We start from the raw sequence: 13,771 nt of genomic DNA on the forward strand, positions 1-13,771 counted from the left end.
AATCCTTTCTGGGAGCTTGTTTTTTGCACAAGACACTGGGATATTTTCACTACTGAAGACTGCTATTAAAAAGAACAATTCAGAAACATCTCCTTACCTCACCCTCCAAATACTTCAAAGAAAAAAAATCCTTATACTTAGGCAGTCCAGTGCAGACGTGGTAGTTAAAAGTCCTATACGTGTAAGATTTAATGTCTAAACAAATGGGCAAGCAACCACCACCGTGACACGTGTATTCAGTTCCACTCTGTCTTCAATATCAATAAAAGGTGGCAAGTATGGAATGTCTTTTGAAATTTATAACGCTATCTAGCAGGAGCATGTTCTGGACAATCAACATCTTTTGCAAACACTACTGAACAGCCATAACTTAATGGTAATACATTTCAGCCAGAATGGGAGATTCTAAGCTATCAAATTCCATATATTTTGGTTGTTTACTGAAAAAGTTTTGGGTAGCAGGCAAGGGTACAAACTAATGAATGCCAGAACAACTGCAGAATATTAACCAGGCAATTTCAGCTACTCTATTTAAAAAAAAAGAAAAAAAAAGTAATGACTTTAGGTTTAGAAAATAAATACAACCACATTAAAGAAAAAAATTATCAAAATTAAAATATATTTGATTTAAGAGAGATTAATGCTATAGCTGATTCTTAAAAAAAATTATGGACTACAGTACGTAGATAACAGGAAAAGAATTCCATTGCTAATAAAACATTAAAACATCACATATAAGAGCTACAGAAAGTCTGAAACACCGGTGGGTAAACATTCTAATGTGTCTGACATGGGAGGAAAATGAAAAAGATAGCAAGAATATGTCAGACACAAGCTCTTAAAATAGACCTGATATCTTAGGTGAAGCACACTGGGCTGCATTTTTGCACTAGGTAATGATGCTAATGCAGCCACAGCCATTCTGTCTTGCTTTACTTCTTAAACAGTGAATAAATTGAGTATGCATTTAAGGCAAAGTTATTTTCAGAAAAAAAATATTTGCAATACATTAAGAACTCTTTTAATCAAATAAATGTTACAATAGATTGTTTTCAAAGGGTTGGTGTACTGAAGCTTTAACTAAAGAGGAAAACATCTGCACTTAGATAGTCTGGAACAACCACATATTTTCTCAGCTAATTACTGAAGAGGATAGTTATTAGGTATCATTACCATCTTTCATTTCAATAGAGGAAAAAAATACCTGTACTAATACAAACCTGCCTACAAATATCCGTTAGTATGGACTCATCTTATAAAATAAACAAGATAATTACCATTGAAGAATCAAGACAGCAGAAATCAATGTTCTCATAAAACAAATGACAGTTTGGAGTAGCTAAAATTACCCCCTTTAAATGATATGAGTCCAATGATTTTAATTCTGCTTAATAAATGAATGACAGCTCAGAAGAGGTTTTCACTAATGCAGAACTTCAGATTTATTTTTTTTACACCAGTGCAGTTGTTTCCTTTTACTCATATAAGTATTTTAAACAAATTAAAAAATTCCATAAGTGAATTAAACTGCTTACCTTTGAGCCTCGCTCATTAAAAATAATTTCAACATCTAAGATTTTACCAAATTGCTGCAAAGAAATAGAAAAGTTACATGAAAATAAGGTAACTTCAACACTTCTATCTTACACAGTACAAGCGGTTGTTTAAGAAAATAGTGTATGTCTTCAGTTAGAGAGTATGAAAAGATAGTCAAGCACTTTAAGACACACTGAAAAGGAGCCAGATCAATATGACAACTAAATCATACATATCTTTACAGTTGTCTCTATCATTCCACATATGCATTTATGAACTTAAAGTTCAGTGAAACCACCCAAGAAAGAAGAAGTCACCTTAAACTATGACCACAGGGAAGTGAAAGTCCAAACTTTTCTATTTTTTTGTTTTGTCTTTGCACATAGTAGGTTACTTGCTTGTGACCCATCTAGTCCAGATGCCCTTACCCCTTTTTTTTTTGCTTGGAGTGTGATAAACGTGACTAACAAGACAAGATTAATGGCTATGTGAGCACTGTTGCCCTGTGGTCATCCTTTCCTCTGAAGAACTTTGGTTTCAGAAGATTTTTTGCAGCTGCTTTCCAGGACAGGTAAAGGAATTTGGTTACTTCTCCTTTACAGGAATAAGATTAAACCAGCTGGGAGCTTTGTAGCTTGCTTCAGGGAGTGAGGATTCCTCTCCATCCTCACTAACAAGGGAGAATCATTACTCCCTAAAAAATTCTTGTCTTACTAGAGTGTAATTTCATAGAATCGTTTAGGTTGGAAAAGACCTTTAAGATCATTGGATCCAACCATAAACCTAACACTGGTAAATCCAATACGAAATCATGTCCTAAGGCACCACATCCACATGTCACATCTCAAACACCTCCAGGGATGATGACTCCACCACTTCCCTGGGCAGCCTGTTCCAATGCTTAACAACCCTTTTGGTGAAGAATTTTTTTGGTTTTTTTTTAATCTAATCTAAACCTCTCCTGGCTCAACCTGAAGCCATTTTCTCTTGTCCTATTGCTTGTTACTTGGGAGAAGAAACCGAGCCCTGCCTCACTTGCAGCCTCCTTTCAGGGAGCTGTAGAAAATTTAGGAAAGTAGAATAGCTACATACTTGTGGGGATTTTTTCCCTGCTCAGAATGGCACTTTGATTATAATGTTAGTAGTAACTGTTATTACTTTTGACCTTACAATAGCGCTCACAATCATCTAGGCATTGTTTAGACATATAAAACTTGACCACAGTTGCTATGCCAAAGAAAAAAGCCCTATTAGACTTAGTAAGAGAATAAATATTTGATTTGGGCAGTGTTTAGTTAGAACACTTCCCGATATGACACATTTTGTGATGCAAGGCTGTAATGTATCAGTCAGGCATTTATGTTATTTCATATGTCATTAACATACTGCAGGAAACAGCATTAACATAGGTAAGTGAGACAATATACTAAATGAAAAGGCAGAAATTAGAGGCAGAGAAATCAAAAGTAATCTAACAATAGCCAAAGGAGCTACAGAAAAGAGTCTATAATTCAGTAATTTCATATATAGTAAATGATTACAGGCCAGAAAGGACAGCATTCCTTCTATAGCTTATTGAAGCGTTTCAACTTGGTTATGAAAATCAACCATAATCTGTTATTCCTTGGATTATTTTATGTTTGTGCATTCATCACCTAATTCATGTTTTAACGGCAACTTTAATCAATAAGCAGACATGGGGGTTAATGTTTAAACAACCCTCCTCTGCTGTACTTATGTCCCTGTAAAAAGATCACCTGCTTTGTGTATAGCACGGTCATGATGTAGAGTTACCACATTTCGTATCAGATATTTCCACTCACACTAGCAGAAATTTCATTTTGCTATCAATTCAGAAGCTAAAAGATGACTGCTACGAAGTCATTCTAAAGCCGGAAAGCTCTAGCAATTCTCCAGTGTTAGTCTTTTGAGACCTAAGACTTCGAAATATGGAAAAGAAGTGTAGTTTTTATTCACTTACTACAATCTCTAAAAAATATTAAAAGTAATCCTTTCATTTAATGTACTTTCAAATAAAATCCATCTATTTTAAGAGGTTTGTTTAATTTAAATAAATTTGCATATTTTTCTCTAGAGGGTCAATTATTATGCCTTCTGCTATTTTGCTGATGTGCTTTAAGCTGCATTTAGGGAAGGTTATTCGTAGTAAGTCAGATATGGCAAAACAGTCACTCTCATTTCCCAATACTATATCAGGATCCTTTTTCCAGTGACTGTTTCCTTCACTTCATACAAATAAATACTGAAAACCACAATGTCTTAACTGACATACAAAGACATTATAAGAACTTAAAAATCTGAACTGAATATGAAAGATGCAGGGAAGTATAGTGTCATGAAGTACTTGATGCTGTACTTTATAACAAACTGTAACACAGAAGAGAACTAAGTTTAAGTGTCAGAAATAAGGAATAAGAAAGCAAGAGGAACACAAACAACTAAGTACTAACTTGGAAAAGGGAAAGCTGGGTTCTAATAGCTGATCAAGTACTATTTCTAGTTTATATTTAGTGACATTTCAAAATAAACCTAAGAGTTCTTGGAGAAGGGAGAAGAAACCAGGTCTAACCTCTCACAGTTAGGAGCTTAGAACTGATGGCACATATGAGACGTGCGAAACGCAGCCAATGCACTTGAAGGCAGCAAATGGCCTGGGCAAAAGCAAAAATTTAGAGACTTTTAGAAAAATACTAGAAAAAACATTAGAAGGCAACAGACCTAAAATACCTGTGAAGACGGGTGAGGATTCCTACTCCTGGACTTCCTGCTGAAATTCAGCCCATATCTTACTTCTATAGATTTGGGTCCCTTGCTCGTGAGGGTCAACCAATGATTATTTTACATCCTGGTCTCCAAAATCAATAAATGCAGGCATATAAATCCACTTGTACAGCAGGAATATATATGCATTCAATATGTGCAGCCAATGTAGGTAACTGTTTTGAATATAATACAAAACAATACAATGCATAGAATATACCATCACATACAATAGAATCAGTAGAATTTTTTTTTTCCAACTGTGGCTGGCAAATCAGTTGTTTGGTTATAAATAAATGGAAAAAAGAATCTTTACTGGAAATAGTCAAACAACCTCAATCAGAGATACTGCACTCACTGCCTATAATAGAAAATACCTACTGCAATGCAAAAATAATAAAGCATAAACAAAATAGGGGTTACTTACACCAAACATTTGTCTAAGATCTGGATCCCGGAATCTGAATGGTATATTTGAGACGTGAAGCCGTTTTGGCTGTGATTTGTTTTCTGTGTTTTCAGAAGATTGTGTCTGTTGCTGGCCATCAGTCTGTGCTGCATCATCTGTCTGCTAAAAGGGTGAAGCAAAACAAAGTAAAGCACACTGTAAGTATTTCAGCCACTTGTAATATAAAGGGGTGGGCTTAAATTCTTGAAGGAAAAAAAAAAAAGGACTAAAAAGGAGTTAAATTTCCTGAGACAAAGGTACTGAAGAACACCAGAAGCTGAAATACATGAAAATCAAATCCATTTCTGTGCCTGTCTCAACAGCAAACCTCTTCATTGATACTCGTAAAATGAATTTGGAATAAACTGGAGACTACAAAGCAGACTATTATTTGTTGATTTTTCCTAGCTATTTTCAAGTAATGAATAAATACGTCCCTATATTATAAGACTATTCAAATCCCTTCACCTCATCAGTGTTTGCCAATGGAAGAAAAAAACTTCCATGTCCAAGTAACAGCCTACTTGCAGAAGCAAGCTATACACTTTCAAATAAGATTAGTACTTTCATTCAGCAGCTACTGGGATTTCCACATAGGAGGTAGGTAACACATCACATCCTAGTAGCCATTTCATAAGCAGTGTTAATGGGCACTAGAGGGTCATTTTTTCCTAGATAAATGGTCACCATTACGGAAAAGGCCTCGAGGCGTGAAAGGGAAGAGAAGTTTAATCAGTGGTAAGGTTTGCCTAACAAAAGTGAGACCTGGAAACAAAGTTTTCCAGATTTTCTTTCTTGCCAAAATAAGATTATGTCATGGTACTTCTTAGAGGGATACTGTTCCCTAGTTTTAAAATGCTATTTTATAATTGAAGGATAATGTAACCACCCTTACAGAAGAGAGATTAAGAAAAAAACATGATGTTCTTCATCCAAAAACTAAAACTAACCAATGGTGGTCTTTTAGTACATTATAGATATTTCTGGGCTGTGATCTTTAATGATACCATATAGTGCCTAATTAATCACTGAGTATATAGCATGGATTCACTAGAAAAAGATTTTGCACAGGTATGTAAAACCAGTATAGTTATTTTCTGTTGCACTGGTAGAGAGGACTTGGAAGGAAAGAAGAAGTAATGAAACATTTGAATGACTCTGCCCTTCCTCTTCCCTTCATCTTCAAAGTCCTCATTTTTCTCTTATGTTCTAGTGTTAGAATTCAGCTTTGCTCTCTGAAATCTCTCATTTCCTGATGGTATCAACTTTCTTTTAAGAGATAACAGTTTTAAGCAAAACAAAAATGGTTAAATAAAATAAACCTTACCACACAGTTTTAATACCACTAAACCTGTTAAGAAGGAAGCAAAAAAAACTCAAACAGAATACATAATTTACATCAGCAATAAATACATATAAAATTTATTCTAGCAAGTTATAGGCAACATCATCTTCCCCAGTAAATGCAAATGTTCTCAAATTCAAAGTACAAACATCTACAATTTCCTATATTGCCTATACTTCCATGCTAAGAACACTACAAAGGTATTTATCATGCCTGTGGAAGAATCAGTACATCAACAGACTCTAGGTTTCAGGGGATACAACACTTGTACACAAATATAAGTTTTTATATAATATATATAAATTATTATATAAAATATTATATATAAAAATATATATTATATATTATATATATAACTGTAAAGGATTTTCAAGTCCTTCAAACAAGGGAATGGGAACAGCTCAAGTGTAAACCTAAAACCAAATCAGTGCCACCGCACCTCAGTCTATCACTCCTTGAACTCACCTTGAACTCACAGACAGGGTCTAACAAACTAAGTAGTTCATCTTTACAAATTTTTTAGAGATTTCCATGTAAACATTGTATACAAAATCACATTACATGCTAATCTCTTGCTATCTAAAAACAATTCAAAACCCCAAAATTTAGATTTTAGGCAACTGTTCCATCCATAAACACTGTAGAGATTACCTTCCAAGTTCACACCTTAAAAGGAGAGAAATATGAAGGAAGTTTGGTAAATGAGAGTAGCTGGGGGTTGAAGAACTTGAAACTCTCGAAATACAACACTCTGTAAGAATGTAAGGTCAATTAGATTAAACTGAAGAGAATTAAAAATTCTGGAGGTGCTGTTCAGCTTCAGGAACAAAGGATGCCCCAGGAAGAAATTATATAATCAGCATACTGTATAAATGCAAATTGGACAAAGTAATTTCTGTTCACTGTATTAATATAAATTATAAGAAACACGGAGTTGGAGGGTTGAACTGTGCCCTATTAGCATACCAAGACATTAGGAGCAACTTCTGTACCAAGAAGCTGAGCAGATATGTTACCAACAAAAGCCAGTGAGGTTTCTGAAGATGATGCTAAAATGGAGAGGCTACAAATTATAAGTGAGTAAGTCCAAGTACTGTTATTTTCTGTTCACAGAAATAAAAAACTTACAGTTTCAGCAAAGAATGTCTCACAGTTTGCACAGTGAGGACTAAAAGGCAGGAACTTCAGAAAGTCACTATCATTATACCTGTAAATGCCCTAAAAGAAGCCTATGACAGAACTAACAGACTCAATTTAAATATGTTAAAAAATATAACAGTGTCTTTAGAGTGTCATCCAGAAATCTATGGATGTGCCTTGGAGATCTGGAGAAGGATAACTGCAAATTGAAATTCAAATGTGTACCTTATACAAAAATTACCAAGTAGCACTAAGGAGGTAAGATACACACAGGACAGAGGACAGGCTGGGTTTTGAAAAATCCCAGAAGGGAAAGTCTCTGTGGACTTAGAGAGCTAGAATGCAATTTACCTTACACATAAATAATACATTTCAAGAGAATATTTTCATTGCTAGAGGATCTAAAGATCGATGTTTGATATTTCTTTAAAAATTAATTGAAGTTAGTATATGACATTAGCCTCGCTAATTCCCTGCAGTCTTGTATGCAATCAGCACAACTCTTCCTTTATTAAGGGTTTAGTCTCTTTCAAGACCCTCTCTTCTCCTGACTCAAACAAGTAAATTAGTATACTTCATGCAAAACAAATAAATAAATACCCCTCTCCCTCAAGCCTTATCAGTAAACAGAATTTACATAAAAGGGAGTATAGTCTGTGTATACTTTCATATATTAACTAATTTTTTGAGCACAAATCTGTATTAGAGTTACCTTCATATACCAAAAAGTCATGAATTGTGAAGAGATCACAATTCATAAACCAATTATTCAACACATTTTACCATTGGAACTATCTGCTACCTGGTGTTCCTTGCTTTTCCTTGTGTGCATATTGGTTATTTCACTACAGAAGTTAACAATGTGAATTCACACATAACTTGTAATTCGTTATAATCTTGTTTACGGAACTGCTCCCTAATCAGTGACTTTTGATGCCGTATTTCTGCAGTTTGTCATTGCTGCGTAAATACCTTGCGTTTGATGTTTTTGAATACTTTCTTTTTCCAGACAATACCGACAATTCAGCAAGATTATTTTGAATTCTATCTTGCCCTGCAATGTACTTGCAGTCCTCCCTAGTTTGCTATCGTTGCAAAATTAGGAAGTATACACTATTTCCATTATTCAAACCGTTAATGAAAATAGTGAAAAAAACACTGAGTCACCACAAATCCCTGCAGAACTCTTTTTAATAGAGCTTCTTGTTTTGATAGTGAGCTAATTTCTAAACACAGTTCCTCATTTTCCACCTTATTGTAGTTGCATGTTTACCATATTTCCCGGCTTGCTTAGAAGCATATCTTGTGTAAAAGTGTCAAAGCCTTATGAAAAGTAAAATATAACATTCAAGGTTTTTTCTTTGTCTGCAAGGCCACTCTAGAAGTGAAAGACTGTATCTTTATGACAAATCGATGCTGATGGTTATTTTTCTTGTACTTTCAGGCGTTAAAAATGCAGTGTGCATTTAATTGTTCCAGTATTTGCCAGGACTGATTTTCTGATGACAGCACATCCCTTTAGCCTATATAACCAACAATTCTCTTTCCCACCTCTCAAAAAAATGGCATTATGTCTATTCTACTTCAGTTCTCCAGTACCTCCACAAGGTAACAGATAGACACTAATGGCTCCAAAGTATTGTCAGTTTAATCTTTAAATACCTTGGAACAGAGCTAATTAGAAACAGCTAACCGAAATAATAATAAAAAAAAACCCCCCACACCTGGCTTCCCTGGATTCTCATTAATAGGTTTCTTCCCTCTTTGAGACTGACAGTGTTTTCTGACAGTTGGGAATTATTGTCATAATCACCTGGCTGAGGCTGACTTCTACAGAGGAGAATGATTTGAAGAAGAACTGTTCTCCTACCCTTCTTCCCAAGATTGTTTTCCAGATTCTCTCTCAAAGATTCTCTCCAGCCTGGCATTAACTACCAGTTTCTCCATCATGGCTTGAATTCCCTCTACAAGAACACCCCTCCTGGCTGCCTTTTGTACATTCAGCCACAGAACCTGTCACCAGCTCATTCCAATAGCATTCTCAATTGATTTCATGCAGGAAGCATCAAATCGCTGGAAATCCCTAATATACACGAGTTCAGCGCTGTACCTCTGGTTGCCCACTAAAGGCCTCATCCACTCAATCTTACCAACTGAATATCTGTGAGAATTTTCAGAATTAAGAAGTCCTTTTTCCCTCTAATAGTTATTGAAAGGCCTTTAAGGGTCTCTCTCCTTATACAATTGTGACCTTAGATAAGGCAGCCCCTTAAATTACAAGGGAACAATTCCCTTCTTGCCTGCTCTTCCTAATCAAGCTTCACAAATTTACTTCCAACAGCGTACCATTTTTGCAGGAATGCATTTTGATTTTATTTTATGGCATCTTACGTGCTTCTATTGTGACATAATTGGTCAAAACAGCATCATGTGAGTACAATGCAGGCTGATGTGGTCAGAATGTGCACGACAGTCGTGGACACTGTTGGTACAATGTTAGAGTAAATACCACAAACCAGGTTGCTTCCATTTGTGAAGCATGAGGTACGGAATTTCTATAAGACTGTAAACCTCCTAAACATTTCTAGAATCCTGCATCACGCTTCATGGCTGTTGAAGTTATTAAAAAAAAATTCCAGTGTGTGAACATTCAAGTACTCTCAAAAGATGTTATTTTCTGAAGAGGTAAATCAAGAAGTAAAGCTACCAATGCACTGGAAGCTGAAAGCACTGGTAATAAAGATTCTTAGTGCTGTAAGAAATCAGGGGTAACTGCAGGTTCTCAGCACCTTCAAAAATTACTACAGATTGTCTTTTTTCCTATGCATGTCAGTCAGCGTTGGTATTAGGTTAGTTTCTAGCTCTGAGGTTTAAGATGCCATTTGTCATCTTCACTGAAAGGTCATTTCCACCGATTTGCTGCATGACTCTTTTTTTTTTTTTTGTTCCACTGGGAACTTATTTCTAATTTAAAAGACCTAATAAACAGTTACATATTTTAGTAGATTATTGATGACTATTGCCTGGAGGGAACCACAGGATGAAAACTTTGGCATCCTATTGACTACAAAATGACAGACACCTGTACAAAATCTTATTCACATAGAAAACATTTGCTATGGGTATTTATTAATAAACAATTGCATGCAATTGCAAGTTCCTGCACTATTTTATGTCATAAAAGTTAAAAGAAGTTGCTGAAACCAGACTCCTTTAATGACTGTTGATTGCATTTGCAGGCACTTCATACAGAATTGAGATGCTCAATTTTCCATAATAATTTCTAACTCAATCGATATATATGAGCTAAACAAGTTTAATCTTGGTGAAATTGAATTTAGGTATAGACAACATTCACAGAAAATCGTGTAAGGCATGCCTACATCTCTACCCAGAAATATGTCTTCATATGTCAATTTTAATTTATCATTTTAGTGAATAAATATTCTTCTTTATCTTCAGACCTTGAGCCATGTTATTATTATTCTTTGATAGTTCTAATAGTTCACTTTTCTCTTGATGTTTGCCCAATCTTATTCAATACATACACATCAGAAACGGCGTGACCAGCAGGTCCAGGGAGGTTATTCTCCCTCTGTACTCAGCACTGGTGAGACCGCTCCTCAAATCCTGTGTTCAGTTCTGGGCCCCTCACCACAAGAAGGATGGTGGGGCTCTGGAGAGAGTCCAGAGAAGAGCAACGAAGCTGGTGAAATGGCTGGAGAACAGGCCTTATGAGGAACGGCTGAGAGAGCTGGGGGTGTTTAGCCTGGAGAAGAGGAGGCTGAGGGGAGACCTCATTGCTCTCTACAACTACCTGAAAGGAGGTTGTAGAGAGGAGGGTGCTGGGCTCTTCTCCCAAGTGACAGGGGACAGGATGAGAGGAAATGGCCTCAAGCTCCACCAGGGGAGGTTTAGGCTGGACATTAGGAAAAAGTTTTTCACAGAAAGGGTCATTGGGCACTGGCAGAGGCTGCCCAGGGAAGGGGTTGAGTCCCCTTCCCTGGAGGTGTTTAAGGCACGGGTGGACGAGGTGCTGAGGGGCATGGTTTAGTGTTTGATAGGAATGGTTGGACTCCATGATCCGGTGGGTCTTTTCCAACCTGGTTATTCTACGATTCTATATCTCCATTTTAAGAAAAAACGATCGTTTGCATTGTTATCATCTCATAAATATTGAGGAGAAACCATTTAAAACAAAAAAAATGAGGATATTTATCCAACCCACTCAGAGAAACAAACATTGTGAAACTGACTTCTTGAGCTAGCCAATTTAAATGAAAGAGATAAGCTCATAATATTGCCTAAGTATAGAATCACATTAATATTTATCACTGAAATTATCAAATCAGCTACCAGAAGTGTGTAGAGGTGTAAATGACAACAACAAAGACTTTAAGAAAACTAATACTAAAATCAGATGCCCTTGTATATGATGTTTCATTACAATATCTGAAGTAATTCTCTGACAGTTCAAAATATACTCAGGAAAAAATGACACAGAGAAGAAAAGCCTTCACTTGTCTGCATTCTGAAAACTTTGTTACTGAGTCTAATGCAAGTTACTTCTGATATAAAAGTTTTATTTGAGTCTCTGTTCATTCAATATTTATACATATTTTACAGGCATTTGTTTTACTACTTTGTGCTTACTTTCTCTTTCAGTATCTCGGTGCTCAGTGCTGGCATTCCCCTTGCCATTTCTGGCCAAATCACTCAGACTGCTTTCTGGTTGTCATTCCACCACACATTTGCAATTATAAAATATTAAAGAAGCTTAATATATGGTACTATTAAAACTTACAATGAAAGTTATAAATATAGAATACAGAAATAGAAGACCAGATTGTCACATACACAGAAATAAACTGAGACGAACTCCCTTTACTTCAGTGAGCTACTGAAGGCTTAGGTGTGACAATAAAATTCACACTGAAATCATTCTTACAGGTGAGGAAACCCAAACCAAAGAAGGTGTTTCAGAAAATTATTTTATATTTCATATCAGATATTTCCAGGATAAATATATGTTAGACTACTTAACCAAATCCATAATCAAGGTAGTTAAAATAAAATCTAATATTTCATAAATTCTTTATCTTTACCGAAATACTTATTTTTTGTCTCCTGACCTCAGTTTGAGAAACAAAAATCTTCTGTTCTTTAAAAGAATTCACACTGAAGTGACGTTCTTAAAATCAATTACAACTGCAAGGTATTTATAATGGCCAGCTTAATTTTCCCGCAACTGTCGCTAATACTAACGAGATGAAAAATGAGGTGTGCTAGTTATGCTGCAAGTTTTTTGAAGTTTAGTGGTTGAAGATGTTATTTCTATGCATGATTCTTAATAAAACATGTTTCATAGTGTCAACAAGTGTCAGCAGTAGCCTACAGTGTATTCCTGAGACACCTGACAAGGGTATAGCTAGTGCTTCAAGAGCTGCTGCTCCTTTTTGGGCAAGTGACCCTTAAGGAGTCATTATAACACATAAGAGTAAATTATAACACATATCTTGAATATTTTAATCACTTCAAAAATCAATTTATAATGGTTAATAATAATTTTGCAATCGTACCCTAATAAATTCTAAATTGCCGATAAACCAGAGTTTCATGAATTCCCTTCCATGATACTTTACTAATCCAAATCTGCAATATATTTCACGCAAAACTCTGGAGGTGGGATAGGGAAGTATGCTTTAAAACCTTCACCTAGGTCTAACACAAGCCCATTTCCTAGGTTAGTCCTGACAGGACATAGAAGTGTCATCTCCCATTCTTAGCACTTGTGGCAAAGACAGACACCACATGCATTAAAACAGGATGATCAATGAACCTGAATTCAGAGAGGGCCTTGTGTACATCATCTGGGCAGAAAAAAACCCCAATTCTAATCTTCCCAGCAAATACAAATTTTCTGTATCCCATTCCATCTACTACTGAAGACAGTCAGTATATAATATTTCTTATACTGTAACTGTGAGTGTTATACTTTCCATCCGTTCTTTTTCACGGGTAGCCGCTTTCATTTTCTAAACAACAAAGGTGGTGTAGACAAAACCTGTCACCCTCAAACCCTATTTTGAACGTAATGAAATGCTGTCACAGAACAATTGTTTGCACGCCATTACAAAAAGGACACTGTCCTCAGTCTGAGCTTTTAAAGAGTAAATATAACATAAACTATAGGAATGCCTAAAATTGAACTAAACCACTTATCTCTTCCTGGTCACACTGAAAAGGTGTTGGATTAGAATACCTTGAAAAAGCTTCACCGCATCATGATAATTCTTCAATATTCTTTAAACAAATAAAAACTGGTTGTATATTAATTAAACCCACACCAATTCTAGAGCAGGAACAGACTAATTCTAGTAGGAATAACTCATAAAATATTTACAGCAAGAGAAGAAAGAGAGGAAAAACAATAAATTATTTTGTAAAATATACTCAACAGCAAGCCCAGCGATACACTGAGTTTCTTGTGTATATATACCCACAGAAAGATAAAGATCTTG

At 35.6% G+C, this 13,771-nt stretch overlaps 1 protein-coding gene across 37 annotated transcripts in view; it reads right to left on the bottom strand.

Annotated features, from left to right (window-relative positions):
- RBFOX1 (RNA binding fox-1 homolog 1) overlaps positions 1-13,771 on the bottom strand; it is an 862,353-nt gene that overhangs the window by 88,816 nt on the left and 759,766 nt on the right. For all 37 annotated transcript variants that reach the window (XM_069870196.1, XM_069870205.1, XM_069870213.1 and 34 more), the window contains 2 exons: positions 4,745-4,888; positions 1,536-1,589 (listed from right to left, as the gene is read on the bottom strand). In XM_069870196.1, the coding sequence (XP_069726297.1) occupies positions 1,536-1,589; positions 4,745-4,888 (198 nt within the window). The remainder of the gene's footprint in view (positions 1-1,535; positions 1,590-4,744; positions 4,889-13,771) is intronic.

Source organism: Phaenicophaeus curvirostris, chromosome 16 (genome assembly GCF_032191515.1).
Source record: "Phaenicophaeus curvirostris isolate KB17595 chromosome 16, BPBGC_Pcur_1.0, whole genome shotgun sequence".
NCBI lineage: Eukaryota > Metazoa > Chordata > Aves > Cuculiformes > Cuculidae > Phaenicophaeus > Phaenicophaeus curvirostris.